The 19,561-nt window shown below is 45.4% G+C and overlaps 1 protein-coding gene across 1 annotated transcript in view; it reads right to left on the bottom strand.

Moving 5' to 3' along the window:
• metrn (meteorin, glial cell differentiation regulator) overlaps positions 1-18,444 on the bottom strand; it is a 45,728-nt gene extending 27,284 nt beyond the window's left edge. The window contains exons 1-2 of the mRNA XM_078240051.1: positions 18,135-18,444; positions 14,918-15,372 (exon numbers count right to left, since the gene is read on the bottom strand). Coding sequence (XP_078096177.1) covers positions 14,918-15,372; positions 18,135-18,235 — 556 coding nt within the window. The 5' untranslated portion in view covers positions 18,236-18,444. The remainder of the gene's footprint in view (positions 1-14,917; positions 15,373-18,134) is intronic.
• Positions 18,445-19,561: the final 1,117 nt, after the last annotated feature.

The following is a 19,561-nucleotide window of genomic DNA, read 5'->3' as shown; positions in this document are numbered from 1 at the left end:
TTTCTTTGGCGAATCTCTGACCTCGCCCATGACTGGGATTCTCCAGTCCTGCTGCAGTGAACAGTGGCCCGCAAGACTGGAGAATTCCAGCCATTGTCTTTTGGTCGTAAGTACAGAGATTCCCCGTGTGTATCAATATCTGGAGGGGAATCCTCAACATGGGAAAGATTTTTTTTAAAACACCCATGTTAATGCAAAGAGCTCTCAGATACTGCCCACACATATACCAATAGCATATCATTGCAAAAGCCAGGTTAGTAAAGACAACAATTCTGTCTGATAACAGTGACTGTGTTGTTTTATTGACTGCGACTGTGAAATTGAGTTAAAATAACTGAATTTATTCCATTAAAGTATCAATGACTGTAATTTTAGGATTGTTACACATGCTTTCTCCTCGCTTTCCCTCGTTTTTACATAGAATCCTTCAGTGCAGAAGGAGGCCAATCAGCCCATCAAGTCTCCACTGACCACAATACCACCCAGGCCCTATCCCTATGCATTTACCCGAGCCAGCTCCCCTGACACAAAGGCAATTTAGCATGGTCAATCCACCTAACCCACACATCTTTGGAGTGTGGGAGGAAACCCACGCAGACACGGGGAGAAAGTGCAAACTCCACACAGACAGTGACCCAAGCCAGGAATTGAACCCGGGTCCCTGGCGCTGTGAGGCAGCAGCGCTAACTACTGTGCCACCCATGAAGTATAATGTCCTCTTCCCACTGTAATAAAACTAGGTCAGATGATGATATTCTTCATGATGCATGAAGTCAATCTTCCAGTTTTACCACAAAATGACTTGTGTGGAGGGTGGGGTGAGAAGGTAGAGTAGCTGGAGCATGATAATGAAGGGAGCCATACTGCCTCTGACGACAGGCCTTCTTTGTTGAGCTAATTTACTGGAACTGGCCTGAAAATGCAAACTGGTATGTAGTTGTAGCACTTAGTTAAGTCAAATGAATTCATCCTTAATCTAAATAAATATCCAGTCGGAGAATAGCATTTATAGCCATGTTACTCTGACATTACAGAAGACTGAAATCCCATAGAACCCTTACAGTGCCGAAGAAGGCCATTCGGCCCATTGGGTCAGCACCGACTCTCCAAAAGGGTACTCTACCCTGGCCCAATACCCTCCACCCACTCACCCCACCATTTCCCCATACATTTACTGTGGCGATTTTTTTTTTTTTAAATTCATTCGTGGGACATGGGCATTGCTGGCTGGCCAGCATTTATTGCCCATCCCTAGTTGCCCAAGGGCAGTTGAGAGTCAACCACATTGCTGTGGGTCTCAAGTCACATGTAGGCCAGACTTCCTTCCCTAAAGGACATTACTGAACCAGATGGGATTTTCTGACAATCAACAATGGTTTTGTGGTCATCAGTAGATTAATAATTCCAGATATTTTCACTAAATTCAAATTCCACCATCTGCTGTGGCATGATTCAAACCCAGGGCCCCAGAACATTAGCTGAATTTCTGGATTAAGAGTCGAGCGATAATACCACTAGGCCATCACCTCCCCTATCCTACATATCTTTAGATACTAAGGGGCAATTTAGCATGGCAGATCCACCTAACCTCATTGGGCCATGGGAGGAAACTGGAGCACCCAAAGGAAACCCACGCAGGCACGGGGAGAAGGTCCAAACTCCACATAGACAATGACCCAAGCCAGGAATCAAACCCATGTCCCTGGCCAAATCATAAATGTTTCTTGACAAACTAGCTACAGATCGATCTCTATTCCAATGTTCGTTGGATGCTGTAGATTATCTCACTGCCCTTCCACGTCTGTATCCTGGTTTACTTTCAGTTCAAATTGAGGAAACTAAAAAAATCTCCTTTCTTGGTTGCCAGGGTAGCAGGATTAAAAATTACAACAACAACGTGTCAAGATGTAACATTGGTATATCTGTGTACATGAAGCTGGAATGGTGCCACCGTTCATGCTGGTAGGATTTTCCCATCCTGCCGCAGCGAATGGAGGTTTAGCTGGCGGTCAAATTCTCCGACCTTGCTGCAGCATGGCACGAATGACCATTAAGATTGTGCCCTCTTTTTCTTACATAAACATGTACGCGTGGTCAGTCATTTTTCAGCCCCTTCCGCTAGCGAGATTTTCCAGTCCTGCCGAAGTCCAAGGAGTTTTAAATAACTCGCTGCATTTTCCAGCCATGTGGAGATGCTGGCGTTGGACTGGGGTAAACACAGTAAGAAGTTTAACAACACCAGGTTTATTGGTTAGCAAAAGCCACTAGCTTTCGGAACCCCGCATATTTACCATGGCTAATCCACCTAACCTACACATCTTTCGGACTGTGGAAGGAAACTAGAGCACTTGGAGGAAACCCACAAAAACACAGGAGAATGTGCAAACTCCAGTCACCCAAGGTTGGAATTGAACCCGGATCCCTGGAGCTGTGAGGCAGCAGTGCTAACCACTGTGCCACCTCATTTATAATCATTTACATTTTTCCCTATTGTGCATCGCAGATTGAAGTGTATTCTCACAATATCAGGAGTTCTAGGTAAATTAACTATAATCTGCAGTCTATAGAACTGTCCCAAGCTTCCAAAATCTCTTGATGTGGATCCTAGATGCCAGAAAGTTTTAAGGATGATACCTTATTCAACTTGGGTTCTTCCGCAGTAGAAATAGCTTGGCATTTTTGCCCACAAAAAAGGCCTTGCCTGCTGTTTTTCCAAGTAGCTTATGGGAGTGCTTTACTAGATTGGCACCAGTGACATGCCAGGGTTTTCAGCCCATTGACTGCAGAAGAAAGCTGCCAGTGTGGGCTAATCTTTGAAAAAAAAGAGAGAACCTCTAAGAGGTGGTCTCATGTTGTTTTCATTTATTTTAAAATGCCATTGACCAAAGCCTAGTACATTTAATTTAAAAACTAAAAAAAAATGTACTCAGATAACTTATCCTGCTGCAGCTGACTACTAATGAACTGAACAGGGTGGCTGGAACAAATCACTGGAATCGGAGAGGCTCTAACAATGTATCTGATTGAGCAACATAACTGTAGGTGTTGGGCCACATCTGGAGGATTGAAGGCAGTTTTGAGCATGCACCTTAAAGGATATATTAGTCTGGAAGAAGGGGCTGGGGCAGCACAGTGGTTAGCACTGCTGCCACACAGCGCCAGGGACCTGGGTTCAATTCCAGGTGACTGTATAGAGTTTGCACGTTCCCCCTGTGTCTGCGTGGGTGTCCTCCAGTCCAAAGATGTGCAGGTTAGGTGGATTGGCCATGCTAAAATTGCCCCTTAGGTGTCCCAAGATGTGTAGGTTAGATGGATTAGTCATAATAAATGTGCGGGGTTATGGGTTTAGGACAGAGGGGTGGGCTCTTTTGGACAGTCAGTGTAGGCTCGATAGGCTGAATGGCCTCCTTCTGCGCTGTAGAGATTCTATATAACAGAGTGCAATGTGCACTTACAAGAATGATACCTACACTCCAATGGTTAAACTACCAAGAGCAGCTACACCAACGAGGGTTAAATTCCCTGGAATTCAGATAATTAATTGAAGCATTTAAGATATGAAGGAGAACAGATAGGATAGATAGAGAGAAACTATTTTTGCTGGTTGGAGAGACTAGGATTAGGGGCCACAGTGTAAGAATTAGAGTCAGACCTTTCCAGGACAGGAGTGGAATTAGGAAACCTATCTATACAAAAAAGGGTGGTAGAGGTTTGGAACTCTTTTCAAGAAATGACGCTAGATAAATTGTTGATTTTAAAACAGATATTGACAGCTAGCCAAAGATGTTACAGAACGTGGGGCAAAGATGGGTATACAAGGTTAGGTTGCAGAATAGTCATAATCTCACTGAATGGAGCACAGGGTCAGGGTGCAAAATGATCTTGTCCTGTTCAACATTTCCCACTCATCTCCCAAATGCAGTCAGTTGCAGCTAAGGGTGCAATCACAGGATCAAAGGAATTGCTGTGAAGCAGAGAGCAGAAGATGCTGCTGAATGCATACAGGACTAAAATGAGACACATGTTGTGCTCACATTCAGCTTTTAGTGCATGGAAATTCGTTCTAATTCAGAAAGCTCTCCCAACCATCTTCTGCAAGTATTTTAAGCCTGGGCCACTAAAAGGAGGAATGCAAGTGTGGGAAGGTCAAGGATAGGCACAATGTGCCAAAGTTAGGCTTGTAAAAAAAAAAATTGTTTTCAATATGCTGCTATTTAGCTATTAAGCAGCAAAAACAAAGCTTAAAATAGATCATCTGTACATTGCATAGTACGAGTAGATTACTCCTGGCTGGGTAACAAGGAGAATGACGCTTTCAATTTTCAGAATTTTGATTGTGCAACTGATGTTAGTAGTTCAAGGAATTAGAAGTGTAGACTGGTTTCCCCAGTTATTTGGCTGTTAATATTCTTTGTAATAATCGAACACGCTGGGAGGTCATGAGGATGTTAATGTTGCTATATAAGACCATAAGACATAGAAGCAGAATTAGGCCACTCAGCCCATTGAGTCTGCTCCGCCATTCAATCATGGCTGATATTTTTCTCATCCCCATTCTCCTGCCTTTTCCCCATAACTCCTGACCCCCTTATTAATCAAGAACCTATCTATCTCTGTCTTAAAGACACTCAAATGACCTGGCCTCCACAGCCTTCTGCGGCAAAGAGTTCCACAGATTCAACACTCTGGCTGAAGAAATTCCTCCTCATCTGTTTTAAAGGATCGTCCCTTTAGCCCAAGTTGTGCCCTCTGGTTCTAGTTAAATAAAAGTTTTCTGTGAAAATCGACAGATTCAGCATCGCATCTTCCATTGAATTAGTAATATAGTGAGGAAGGATTTCCTTTGTGCATGGAGTTCACAATTTGGAAATAAGTCCAGGAAAGGAACACAGTCTTTACCCCAGGAAAGTACATTCTGACATTGCAAAGAAATCATTTCACATTTGTTTTCTTTTAAATTTCTCAACTAATCTTTTTGTGCCTTTTAAAAAAGGCTTTATACTGTACACTTTAAATACAATTAGTGTCACACAGGTTATTCATTATACATAACACATCATACTACTGATGGAGTTTCAAGTTTCCAGGCAATTTGGAGTTGCTGTTATGTAGGCTATTTTGCCTTTAAAAATATGTGGAGAAAAGTTTAACAACAAGTTCCAGAAATCTGATTTCTACCTACGGTCTTCCAAAACAAACAAAAAAATTCAAAAATGTACGGGTTCCAGTTAAAAACTAAACAAAACAACATGACAAAATACTTTACAATCACCATGACAACTGTACTAATCCTTAATCTTTCATGCATCTCAATAAAAGGCAAAGTTCTGTCTTGGACCCAACATACTGGGCTTTTGTCCATTCCACCGCAAGGGTGCTATTGGGGTTACAAAGACAAGAACATTCTTGACCCTCAATGCACTTGTTCTTAGGAAAGAGGGGAAAATTCTGTCCCTGTGTCATGGGAAGGGAAACTGAGGTGGGACTAAAGCCTTGAAGCTACCCATTTGCAAGTTGATGTTCAGACACACCTGGCTATTCCTGTGAATGGGCTATGTAGACTTCCACTGTGTTTCTGAATAGTACATAAAGTGGAAACTGGAAGAATTTCCAACAGTGCAAGAACCTCAGACCACACAACCACTACAGTTTCATTCAGTCCAGGAAACAATCTTACACCGAAATTGGATCAAAACATGCACACTTGAAAACTAGAAGTATCTTTCAATTTAAGTTTATAAGCTTAGATCCATTTATTAGTGTCACAAGTAGGCCTACATTAACATTGCAATGAAGTTACTGTGAAAATCCCCTAGCCGCCACACTCCGACACCTGTTTGGGTCCACTGAGGGAGAATTTAGCATGGCCAATACACCTAACCAGTATTTCTTTCAGACTGTGTAAGGAACCCGGAGCACCTGAAGGAAAAACACAGACAGGGAAAACGTGCAGATCCCCCACAGAGAGTGACCCATGCCAGAATCGAACCCAAGTCCTGGCACTGTGAGGCGGCAGTGCTAACCACTGTGCCACCCCTGGTGCCGTCATGCATAACTACACAGGATTAAATCCTGCACAGCAAAACCTTCACTGCAATCATTTTCCTTCGACAATAATAGCAGGAAGTACATACAGACAAACAGTAGATTAATTTCTGAAGTGTTGCTAATGATGACCGCTTGGTGACCAGTTCCAGAAATCACTGACCAAATGGAGTTTGAAGTTTATCCTCCTAATACCAAAGCCTCATAATCTGATAGGGAAAATAAAGGATTACCAGCATTCCCTTGGCCTAGTCAATCGTGTATACACAAGGACTTAGCAGAATTGGCAAGCAGCAGGTTGTGAAAATCGAAAGTCGCAAACAGGATGCTCTTGCATTGTACTGCGCTTGGAAGGACATGAAGTAATTCAACAGAAAATTTTTAGTAGCATTGTCATAATGAATCATAGAATCTCTACAGTGCAGAAGGAGGCCAATCAGTCCATCGAGTCTGCACCAACCACAATCCCACCCAGGCCCTATTCCTGTAACCCCTTAAATTTACCCTGCTAATCCTCCAACACTAGGGTTAATTTAGCATGGCCAATCCACCTGACCCACACACCTTTGGACTGTGGGAGGAAACCGGAGCACCTGGAGGAAACACACTCAGATACAGGGAGAACGTGCAAACTCCACACAGACAATGATCCAAGGCCGGAATTGAACCCGGGTCCCTGACGCTGTGAGGCAGCAGTGCTGACCACTGTGCCACCGTGCTGTCCACAAGTGAAGACCCTATTAAAATCACAACTTTAAGATGCTCCGCTGAGATCATTTGTAGCTTGTTCCTACAAGATCATAACCTAGAGATGTGCTTGAACCTTAAAATTAAAATTGATTAAGTTCTCATAAAAACAGATTGAGCCAATTTGAAGTATTGTCCTTTTGAATTTTACATTGCAAAGGTCTCTTACAGGAAGAGGACATAGGAGCAAAAGCAGACCATTCAGCCCATCGAGTCTGCTCTGCCATTCGATGAGATCATAATTGATTTGATTGATAATCCTCAACTCCACTTTCCCGCCTTATCCCCATAACCTTTGATTACCCTACTGATTAGAAATCTGTCAATCTCAGCCTTGAATTTCCCTTCTCCACTGAAGAAGAATTGGTTTCCATAATAAATTATCTTGCCTTTGTAATACTATTAGGAAATTTCTCCCAATGAGTGATCATCAAGTTTATAAAGACTTGAAGGAACATTTCTACAAACTTGTTTTTTTAAAAAATAAGTCTAGGTGAGACTATCAAATTAAAATAATGTCAGTGATCTCTCCAGCCTGTGGGGCAAGATCTGGTGAAACATCATATTTCCCCCATTTTGGATGTCGCTAGACATATCAAACATCACAAACATTGTTTTCACTAGAGATGGGCTGCTTCACAACCACTTCTGTTATTCTTTCAATAGATGTGGGCATCTATGGCAAGGCCAACATTTGTTGCCCATTCCTAATTGCCCCAAGTGTAGTTAATAGTCACCTACATTGGGACTGGAGGGGGAAAGGCTGGCAGCTTTCCTGGTCTGAAGGACATTAGTGACTGATTTGGGTTCCAACATTTGACAATGGTCACATGACTGAGAATAGAGCCCGAAGTTTCACTGAGACAGGTAAACTCAGGAGCCCTTTAAAAATGGCGGGTGGGTCCACCTAGAGATTCTTGACCCCCTTCCCGGGCTATCTGAATTTCAGGAGTGCCTTTAAAGGGTGTGGTCTGGTTCCTGTCAAAAGCCTGCATCCCAACATTCTGGATTGTGGGAACAGGCATCTCTGGCTCCTCCACAATTTCCATGGAGTCAGGCCAGGATTTTAAAGAGTCACAGTTCACAGCCCCTCAAGAGGAGTTGTGAACCCTAGTCTGCACATGAAGTTTTTGAAAGGTAGGTTAAAAAGGTCCCCCCCCCACCCCACACCACCACCATAGCTGCTCATGCACCTTATGCCAAACTATAGCACTTCCATCTCCATTGATCCTAGAAGGTGTACAATGGCTTAGTAAACCCTATAGTATATTTTTAAAAGAGCAATTCAGTGATAATTTTCTCCTCTGTTTAAAAATAAATCTGTACCACAAGCTAATAAAAGCATCCAGGCCTTTTAAAGACTTAAAAGCCAAAAGAAACACACAAAACCTTGAAACCACTTAACTGGTGTAAACAAAGAAACATTGCTGTCAATTGACAGCAGAGCCTGAGCCAGCAATTAAACAAGCTTTCCTCTGGGGAGCAGGTGTTCTAGTATTCTAATAGCTGCCGCGGCTCTCAGTCAAGCATACATAAACATAGTTTGAAGGCGTACATTGGGTCAATGAGCATGGAAGCACAATAACTTGGCATAGTGGACATGAAAGGAGCTGGTGGAAGGGCAGAGTTTATCATAGGGAGCATGAGGAAACATAGGGATGGGTAATGGGGCAGAGAGAATTTTCCCGACTCCCCCTACCCACCTCAGGGATGAAAGTTGAGGCCCAGCTTTCAATTCCATTGAATTTAAATTCCACCAGCTGCAATGGTGGGATTGGAACCCACATCCCCAGATCATTAGTGTGGACTGTCCTGATTATTAGTCCAGTGACACTACCACTACGCCACAATCTCCCGCAGAGTGAACAGAACTTATTTACTTGCAACCATTTTAATCCTCCCAGGTCATGTCTATTACAACTGGGGCTGCATTTCTAAAGTACTTAACTAACCGCAAATCATTTTGGGATGTCCAGACATCATGAAAGGCACTATCTAATTACAAGTCCTTCTCTCTTTCACGGTGTTAGAACTGATTGAAGGCAGAAAGGTACCCCGAATGAAATTGAACTCCAACCTTCTTTTCATGGGATAATGCAGAATCCCATCATCTCCCTTTTTCTACACAAGTGTTCAACTCCTCACTGTTGGATTAATAACCAATCCCTGTACTGTGTTGGTGGTTTTATAACATCACAAGACAGAACATCCAGAGACAGAGAAGCTGGTCGGCTTTGCTCATTCACTGCCCCCTGTGATTGACAACAAAGAACAAAGAACAATACAGCACAGGAACAGGCCCTTCGGCCCTCCAAGCCCGCGCCGCTCCCCGGTCCAGGAATGAATCCTGAATCCAGGATCCCCGCCCAATTTTCCAGCCTATCTACATACCAATATCCTATCCACCGAGCTGTCCCTCACAGCTACGATGCTTTGTTCATTACAACCTATTAACTGACCCCCACCCCCCCATTCCAGACCATGTGATCTCCAGGGAGAGGCGAAAACCCAGAGTGAAAAACCCCAGGGCCAATATGGGGAAAAAAAAATCTGGGAAATTCCTCTCCGACCCCCTGAGGCGATCGAAACGAGTCCAGGAGATCACAATGGCCCTGATCGGAAAATGCTTCCCAACCCTAGTCATTTCCACTTCCACGAACACCATATGAATTCCCTGCCCCCGAGACAGGTTCCCAACTATCCGCAGTCTCGCTCTGTACTGGCACCAGCAAGATGATCATAGAATGAAGCCTTGAAACGAGAAACAAGGAACAATTAGCCCGCGCCGCTCCCTGGTCCAAACTAGACCACTCTTTTGTATCCCTCCATTCCCACTCCGTTCATATAGCTGTCTAGATAAGTCTTAAACGTTCCCAGTGTGTCCACCCCCACCACCTTGCCCGGCAACACATTCCAGGCCCCCACGACCCTGTGTGTGAAATATGTCCTTCTGATATCTGTGTTAAACCTCCCCCACTTCACCTTGAACCTATGACCCCTCGTGAACGTCACCACCGACCCGGGGAAAAGCTTCCCACCGTTCACCCTATCCATGCCTTTCATAATTTTATACACCTCTATTAAGTCTCCCCTCATCCTCCGTCTTTCCAAGGAGAACAATCCCAGTTTCCCCAATCTCTCCTCATAACCAAGCCCCTCCATACCAGGCAACATCCTGGTAAACCTCCTCTGTACTCTCTCCAAAGCCTCCACGTCCTTCTGATAGTGTGGCGACCAGAACTGGACGCAGTATTCCAAATGCGGCCGAACCAACGTTCTATACATCTGCAACATCAGACCCCAACTTTTATACTCTATGCCCCGTCCTATAAAGGCAAGCATGCCATATGCCTTCTTCACCACCTTCTCCACCTGTGACGTCACCTTCAAAGATCTGTGGACTTGCACACCCAGGTCCCTCTGCGTCTCTACACCCTTTATGGTTCTTCCATTTATCGTGTAGCTCCTCCCTACATTATTCCCACCATAATGCATCACTTCGCATTTATCAGGATTGAACTCCATCTGCCATTTCCTTGCCCAAATTTCCAGCCTATCTATATCCTTCTGTAGCCTCTGACTATGTTCCTCACTGTCTGCAAGTCCTGCCAGTTTTGTGTCGTCCGCAAACTTACTGATCACCCCAGTTACTCCTTCTTCCAGATCATTTATATAAATCACAAACAGCAGAGGTCCCAATACAGAGCCCTGCGGTACACCACTAGTCACAGGTCTCCAGCCGGAAAAAGACCCTTCCACTACCACCCTCTGTCTTCTATGACCAAGCCAGTTCTCCACCCATCTAGCCACCTCCCCCTTTATCCCATGGGATCCAACCTTTTTCACAAGTAGAGGGATTGCTAGTTAAGAGCAGACTTGGGGTTGCCAACCCTCCAGTATAGGCCTGGAGTCTCCAGGACACTGCTGTGTGACCCTAGAGGAATAAAAAAATGATCGGGACCTTAAAGATGGTGCTTAAAAACATCTCTTTGAGATACAAAAATATTGAAAATGGGGGAAAGAAAGCCGTTTGGTTGACAGTCAAACATCATCCAATTGGGTAGAGTCTCATTGCTTCCCAATTGGTGTAGCAAGGCAGTGAATTAGAAGGATGAATGTGCGAGCTGACTAAATAGGAGTCTCTGTTAAAACTTGAAGGTGGAGAGGTAGCCAGAAATGAAAATTAACTGGAACCTACTTGTCAAGAGATAGTGCAGGTTATTTTTCCTTTTCTTAACTTTTCAAAAAAGTGTCATCTCCTTCTGGCATGGCTGGGATGTGATGAAACCTCCAAGAATAGACCATAAGACCATAGACATAGGAACAGAATTAGGCCACTCGGCACATTGAATGGTGGAGCAGACTCAATCATGGCTGATTTTTTCCCATCCCCATAACCCGACTCCCTTATTAATCAAGAACCTATCTCGGTCTTAAAGACACTCAGTGACCTGTCCTCCACAGCCTTCTACAGCAAAGAGTTCCACAGATTCACCACTCTCTGGCTGAAGAAATTCCTCCTCATCTGTTTTAAAGGATCGTCCCTTTAGCCTGAAGTTGTGCCCTCTGGTTCTAGTTTTTCCTACTAGTGGAAACATCCTCTCCACATCCACTCTATCCAGGCCTTACAGTATCCTGCCAGTTTCAATAATATCCCCCTCATCCTACTAAACTCCAATGAGTACAGACCCAGAGTTCTCAACTGTTCCTCATATGACAAGCTCTTCGTTCCAGGGATCAATCTTGTGAACCTCCTCTGGATCCTTTCCAAGGCCCACACATCCTTCCTTAGATACGGGGCCCAAAACACCTCAATACTCCAAATGGGGTCTGACCAGAGCCTTATACAGCCTCAGAAGTGCATCCCTGCTCTTGTATTCGCGCCCTCTCGACATGAATGCTAACATTGCATTTGCTTTCTAACTGCCGACTGAACCTGCATGTTAACCTTAAGAGAATCTTGAACAAGGACTCCCAAGTCCCTTTGTGTTTCGGATTTCCTAAGCATTTCCCCAATTAGAAAATAGTCTATGTCTCCATACCTCCTTCCAAAGTGCATAACCTCACTTTTCCACATTGTATTCCACCTGCCACTTCTTTGCCCACTCTCCGAACCTGCCAAGTTCTTCTGCAGCAACCCCCCCCCCCCCTCAATACTATCTGTCCCTCTACATATCTTTGTATCATCTGCAAACTTAGCAACAGTGTCTTCAGTTCCTTCTTCCAAATCGTTAATGTATATTGTGAAAAGTTGTGGTCCCAGCACTGACCCCTGAGGCACACCATTAGTCACCTGCTGCCATCCTGAAAAAGACCCCTTTATCCCCACTCTCTGCCTTCTGCCAGTCAGCCAATCCTCTATCCATGCCAGGATCTTAGCATTAAAACCATGGGCACTTAACTTATTTAACAGTCTCCTATGCGGCACCTTGTCAAAGGCCTTTTGGAAATCTAAATAAATCACGTCCACTGGTTCTCCTTTGTCTAACTTCCCTGTTACCTCAAAGAACTCTAACAGATTCGTCAGACATGACCTCCCCTCGACGAAGCCGTTATGACTCAGTCCTATTTTATCATGCACTTCCAAGTATCCGCAATCTCATCTTTAATAATGGACTCTAAAATCTTGCTAACCAGCCTATAATTTCCCATCTGCTGCCTCCCTCCCTTCTTAAACAGCAGTGTTACATTAGCTACTTTCCAGTCCTCTGGGACCCTCCCTGCTTCTAGTGATTCTGAAAATCACCTTCACAATTTCCTCAGCTATCTCTTTTAGAACGGTGGGGTGTAGTCCATCCGGTCCAGGTGACTTATCCACCTTCAGACCTTTCAGTTTCTCCAGAATCTTCTCCTTAGTGATGGCCACTACAGTCACCTGTGCCCCCGATTCTCCTGGAGCTCTGGCATCCCACTGGGGTCTTCCAAAGTAATATTCAGTTCCTCTGCCATTTCTTCATTTCCTATTATTACTTCTCCAGCCTCATTTTCCAGTGGTCCAATAGCTATTTTTGCCTCTCTTACACCTTTTATATATTGAAAACTCTTCCTATCTTCTTTTATGTTACTAGCTAGCTGACACTCAGTGTAATATATGAATAGACTTGATCGAAGTTGGCAACCCAAGGCAGACTACAAACTAGGAGAATTTCAGTAACTTCATTGCAGTGTTAATGCAAGCCTTACTTGTGACTAATAAATAAACTATAAACTTTAAAACATACGAATTAGGAGCCGAGTAGACCATTCAGCCCCTCAAGCCTGCTCTGCTATTCAACAAGATCATGGCTTATCTAATTATGGCAAATTTCACACTCTACCCGATAACCTGTGACTCCCATTTTAGTCAAGAATCTACCTTTGCCTGAAAAATATTCATCAACCCTGCTTCCACCGTTCTCTGGGGATCAGAATTTCAAAAATTCACAACAATTTAAGGGGTAACTTTCTCCTCATCGCCGTCCTTAGTAGGAGACCCTTTACTAATAACATGTGTCCCCTAGTTTTAGTCTCTCTCACAAGGGGAAGCATCCTTTTAGCATCCACCCTGTCAAGTCCCCTCAGGATCTTATATGTTTCAATAAGATCACACCTCATTCTGCTAAACGCCTGTGGAATCAAGCCTGTCCAATCTTTCCTTATTCGAAAACCCCCTCTTTCCAGGTTATCACTTGACTGAACCATCTCTGAACTGCTTCCAATGCAGTTTTAAGATGCCTGGCATATGATAGGGGGCACAGATTTAAGGCAAGCGGCAGGGGTTTTGGGAGGGGGAAAAAAAATACCTTTTCCATCTGGAGGGAATCTGGGACTCACTGCCCTAAAGGGTGGTGGAGGTGAGAACCTTCACAACACTTAAGAAGCATTTAGATGAGCATTTGAAATGCCAGAGCGTACAGAGTTCCAGACCAAGTGGAGGAAAGTGAGATTAGAATAGGTGGATAATTGATGGCTGGCACAAACAGGATGGGCTGAAGGGCCATCATGACTCGGACACTCACCAGCCAGCACAGTGGTTAGCATTGCTGCCTCACAGCACCAGGGACCCAGGTTCGATTTCTAGCTCACTGTCACTGTCAGTGCGGAGTTTGCACATTCTCCCGGTGTCTGCGCGAGTTTCCTCCAGGTGCTCCGGTTTCCTCCCACAGTCCAAAGATCATAGAAGCCCTACAGTACAGAAAGAGGCCATTTGGCCCATCGAGTCTGCACCGACCACAATCCCACCCAGGCCCTACCCCCATATCCCTACATATTTTACCCGCTAATCCACGCATCTCAGGACATTAAGGGGCAATTTTATCATGGCCAATCAACCTTACCTGCACATCTTTGGATTGTGGGAGGAAACCGGAGCACCCGGAGGAAACCCACGCAGACACAAAGAGAATGTGCAAACTCCACACAGATAGTGACCCAAGCCAGGAATCGAACCCAGGTCCCTGGAGCGGTGAAGCAGCAGTGCTAGCCAGTGTGCTACCGTGCCACCACTAGCTAGCTAGCTGATGTGTGGGTTAGGTAGATTGGCCATGCCAAATTGCCCCCTAGTGTCAGGGGGACTAGCTGGGGTAAATGCATGGGATTGTGTGGATAGGGCCTGGGTGGGATTGTGGTCGGTGTAGAGTTGATGGGCTGAATGGCCTCCTCCTGCACTGTAGGATTCTATGACTCTAATCAGGGGCAGACAATCCTATGTGATTCTATGTGGCTCTGTCTCTAACTATAACCAAAGGCAGACAATTCTAAATAACTCTTACGTGGCTCTGACATTATAACCAGGTTAAAGTCCAACAGGTTTATTTGGTAGCAAAAGCCACAAGCTTTCGGAGCCTTAAGCTCCTTCTTCAGGTGAGTGACCACTCACCTGAAGAAGGAGCTTAAGGCTCCGAAAGCTTGTGACTTTTGCTACCAAATAAACCTGTTGGACTTTAACCTGGTGTTGTTAAGCTTCTTACTGTGTTTACCCCAGTCCAACGCCGGCATCTCCACATCATTATAACCAGGGACAGACAATCCTATATGATCCTATGTGGCTCTGACACTAGCTGTAACTAGGGGTAGACATTCCTACATGGCTCTATCACTAACTATAGACAATCTTATACAGGTACTTCACAGTATAGCTCCTTACTTTCAATCTGTTGAGGGAGCAGCAGTCCAGAGCTCCAGTCCCCGCGGAGTTCATATTTAAAGGCAGCAATGCGGCGGCTGATGTCCCTGTGCAGTGTTGACTGGATGAACAGAGCTACTTTGTCACCGACCAGGCGGCTAAAACAATGCACTTTGGGCTCCACTCCATCCTCCTCCTCCTCGTCCTCCAGTGGCTGGTGTTGATCCCGGACCAGCAGCTGCAGCTCCCCGTCCCTCTCCAGGTAGATCTGCGCCCCCCTGAAGCTCTCCGCTGGCTTGATGCACGCCGTGATGCGGCCCCCGGTGCTCCCCCGGCTGGCTGGGGCGGCTGGCCCTGGGGGGAGCCGGGGAGACAGGCTGAGGCGCAGTGCTCCCACCGGGTACAGCCACTCCACATCCCCTTCGGCACAGTGCAGGAAGATCTGCTCCACGCTGCCCGGTTCCTGGGATAAACCACTGCAAGGGAACACAACAAGCCCATTAAAATTAAAATTTAATTAGAGCTCCTCTACATCCACTTACCTTTTAACACTGTTTAAAGTTTATTTATTAGTCACAAGTCAGCTTACATTAACACTGCAGTGAAGTTACTGTGAAAATTCCCTAGTCGTCACACTCCGGCACCTGTTCGGGTACACGGAGGGAGAATTTAGCATGGCCAACGCACCTAACCAGCATGTCTTTCAGACTGTGGGAGGAAACCAGAGGACCCAGAGGAAACCCACGCAGACACGGGGAGAATGTGCAGACCCCACAGAGACAGTGACCCAAGTCGGGAATCGAACCCAGGTCCCTGGCGCTGTGAGACAGCAGTGCTAACCACTGTGCCACCGTGCTGGACAGCTATTAGAACCATAGGAAGGAAATCATCAATACAATTTACTTTGTTGAATGATGCAGCACAGAAGGAGGCGTTTCGACCCATCACACCTGTACTGGCCCTTTGGGGGGAAAAAATACTCAATTATCCCCAAAATCCTTATTTCCCCCATCGCCCTGCTGATTTCCCCCCCCCCAATGTACAATATATCCAATTCCCTTTTTATTACTGAACCTACTCGCACCACTCTTCCAGCTGCAGTCCCCATCACCACCCATTCACACATATTCAGTGTCCCCCCCCCGTCCCCCTTTACCATCAGGAAAAAGATACAAAAGTCTGAGGTCACGCACCATCCGACTCAAGAACAGCTTCTTCCCTGCTGCCATCAGATTTTTGAATGGACCTAACATATTAACTGATCTTTCTACACATAGAACAGTACAGCACAGTACAGACCCTTCAGCCCTCGATGTTGTGCCGAGCTTTGTCCGAAACACATGCTAGCTATGACTGTAACATTACGTTCTGTACCCTCTCCTTTCCTTCTCCTCTATGTAATCTATGAACCGTATGTTTTGTCTGTATAGTGCGCAAGAACCAATACTTGTCACTGTATCCCAATACACGTGACCAATAATAAATCAAATTACCCAATATCTGTGCCACTTGCTTGTCAATTAACCCCCATACCCCCCCCCCCCCCCCAGCCATTGGAAACAACACTTTCCCCTTCTGCACAAAAGGCTTGAGAATTAAACCTCGCCTTCTCCATATGGAAGGCGAGCTTCCTGCAAGCTATTGCAACTTGTACATCTCTGAATGTACCAAAGATCTTCATTAGCCCACATCAGGAACGATCCACAAATCCACCTGCTCAGGGATGCTGGAATAATTTTTATATAAAGACGTGCACATAGCTATCAAGGACACAAAACTGGACACTCGCCATGTTCCATAGTCCATGTGGATTATGGTGAACTTTACATATATTTATTACAATTAACCAGTCTGCTAATAAACACTGGATAGGAAACAGTTTGCTCATTTGACGGACAGGACTCTGCCTCTGTACATTTTATCAGCAATAAACTCGCAGGCCACATCCATTATACCAGTTCACTGGGTTAACAGCTTGCACTGTTGCCTCACAGCTCCAGAGACCCGGGTTCAATTCCAGCATCAGGTCACTGTCTGTGTGGAGTTTGCACATTCTCCCCGTGTCTGCATGGGTTTCCCCCGGGTGCTCCAGTTTCCTCCCACAGTACAAAGATGTGCGGATTAGGTTGATTGGCCATGGTATATTACCCCTTAGTGTCCTGGGATGTCTATTTTAAAAGGGATTAGCGGGTTAATGTGTGGGGATAGGGCCTGGGTGGGGATTGTTGTCGGTGCAGACTCGATGGGCCAAATGGCCTCCTTCTGCACTGTAATGTTCATAGAATTATAAAACCGTGCCATAAATTATCCAGCACCAAAACCGTACTGGTTAAATCGGCCTCCCCACCCCTACGGGTTTATATTCCTCCCCCCACCCCCCAAAGAACAAGTCACTCTCACACACAGTGAGCGGGTAAAGTGCCACTCTCTCTCTCAGTCCCACGCTCGGGAGATGCGACAGATTGCACTGGGATTCCGCTTGTCAAGCGCATCACTGCACTTCACCCCTAGACAATTGGAGCAACAAGAGTGCGCGCCAATGTCGAACAAAGGGCTGGCATTTTAATAAAATGCTGCATGCAAACTCACAATGATGGCAACACAACTCTCCAAACGTTGAGAGAGCAAAGCCCTAAGGGCTAAAAACAAAACTTAACCCCGGGGCATTCCAATAGCAACTACCACCCCAGCGAAGTTCAGAGTAAGAATTGAAATGAGGTCCGAAATAAAAAAGCGTTTAGCCAGGGTTGAGGTGAGAATGCGAGGCATTAAAATCAAATAGAATGGTTGCTAAATGTTCCTTCCCAATAAGTGCATTAAACATCGATGTTAATGTGTCCCTATATAGAATAATATTCATCACATTGGTCTGAACACCTTCCGAGATAAAAACTATTTTAAGGTCTTATTGGGATCTTAGAGTGGTTCACTTGCCTTTCTACTGAGAACAGATTTGAGAGAGTCTTGCAAACTTTGCAGTTTCTCACCAAGTAAATTTACAAAAGAAAATTACAAACTTTAAATCATTTCCACTGACCAAAGAAAGAAGTTTCTGTGAACTCTGGAGGATAAGGTTTCACAGCAGCTAGTGGAAACGTAGGACAGGGGGCGCCATCAATAGGAAACTTGGATATAACTTTCGTCCCGTTTCTGGCTGTTAATGAAACATCACAATAAAAAGTCGAGGGTTTTAACCGGGGCTCCATGTGCTGGTGACTTAAACAGGGCACTTTCTTACCTTCCCTTCCAATTGCACTGGTCCACCGAGTAATTAGAATAAGCCGTTTTCAGCAGGCAGAGCAAGGAAGTCCAAAGTGTAAAGGGAGTCAGCCAAAGCATCTTCAAAGCCAGGAGGTGCAATCCTGATTCAGTCAAGCGGGGCTCCCATTCAAGCTGATACCCGCGGAGGAAGGTGGCAAGGGTGCGAGCATGCTGCTTTCTCCAGAGGGGGCAGCTCTGTTATGTCCTGCCCGCCTCGACCCCCCCCCCCTTTTTACCAGCCTCCCTTCATTGCTCACGCTGCTTCTCCTGACATCCTGACACTGACCAGAAGCACAGGCGCCTCCTCTTCACATTTGTTACACACTCCAGACCTGGCTGGCCAATCAGTGCGGCTAATCTATTTCACCCCAAGCCAATCAAAAGGGGGGAGGGAGCAGATATTGTCGGGGACACGCTCCTAACCATGACGTCCAGCTACAACCCCACGCACACACACTTTTAAAAGGGCAGTGATGGCACTTAACTCAACCTTACAGACTTCTTTCCCCCATCATTTATAAATAGCAGTGGTAATATTGTCCTGGTTGTGGACATGCTAAACATTCAAGCTAGCACTATATTCTGCACCTTCTCCTTTCCTTCTCCCCTACCTACTCTATGAACAGTATGTTTCACCTGTATAGCGTGCAAGAAACAATACTTTTCCCTGTATCCCAATATATGTGGCAATAATAAATCAAATCAAATCATATCATTCACTCTGAAGTGTAATGTGATGAAGTTGCGCAATGTTGAATGAAAGTTGACTCGCAACGTGGGTGGCATGGTGGCACAGTGGTTAACACTGCTGGCTCACAGCGCCAGGCACCCAGGTTTGATTCCAGCCTCGGGTGACTGTCTTTGTGGAGTCTGCACATTCTCCCCATGTCTGCGTGGGTTTCCTCCGGGTGCTCCGATTTCCTCCCACACTCCAAAGATGTGCAGGTGACATGGATTGGCCATGCTAAATTGCCCCTTAGTGAGAGGGGGACTAGCTAGGGTAAATACATGGGATTGTGTTCGGTGCAGACTCGATGAGCCAAATGGTCTCCTTCTGCACTGTAGGGATTCTATATTTTTAAAAATCCTAAATATTGAAATGTTTTTAATGTTCTCATTACTACGCAGAACGGTGGTACAGTGGTTAGCACTGCTACCTCATAATGCCAGGAACGCGGATTTGATTCCCGGCTTCGGTCACTGTGCAGAGTCTGCACATTCTCCCCATGTCTGCGTGGGTTTCCTCCGGGTGCTCCAGTTTCCTCCCAGAGTCTGAAAGACGTGCTGGTTCGGTGCATTGGCCATGCTAAATCTTCCTCGGTGTACCCGAATTGATGCCGGAGTGTGGTGACTAGGGGATTTTCACAGTAACTTTATTGCAGTGTTAATGTCAGCCTACTTGTG

This window comes from Mustelus asterias, chromosome 23 (genome assembly GCF_964213995.1).
Source record: "Mustelus asterias chromosome 23, sMusAst1.hap1.1, whole genome shotgun sequence".
NCBI lineage: Eukaryota > Metazoa > Chordata > Chondrichthyes > Carcharhiniformes > Triakidae > Mustelus > Mustelus asterias.
Note: the sequence above shows the minus strand (reverse complement) of the source record. Positions and strands in the feature narration are given on the sequence as shown.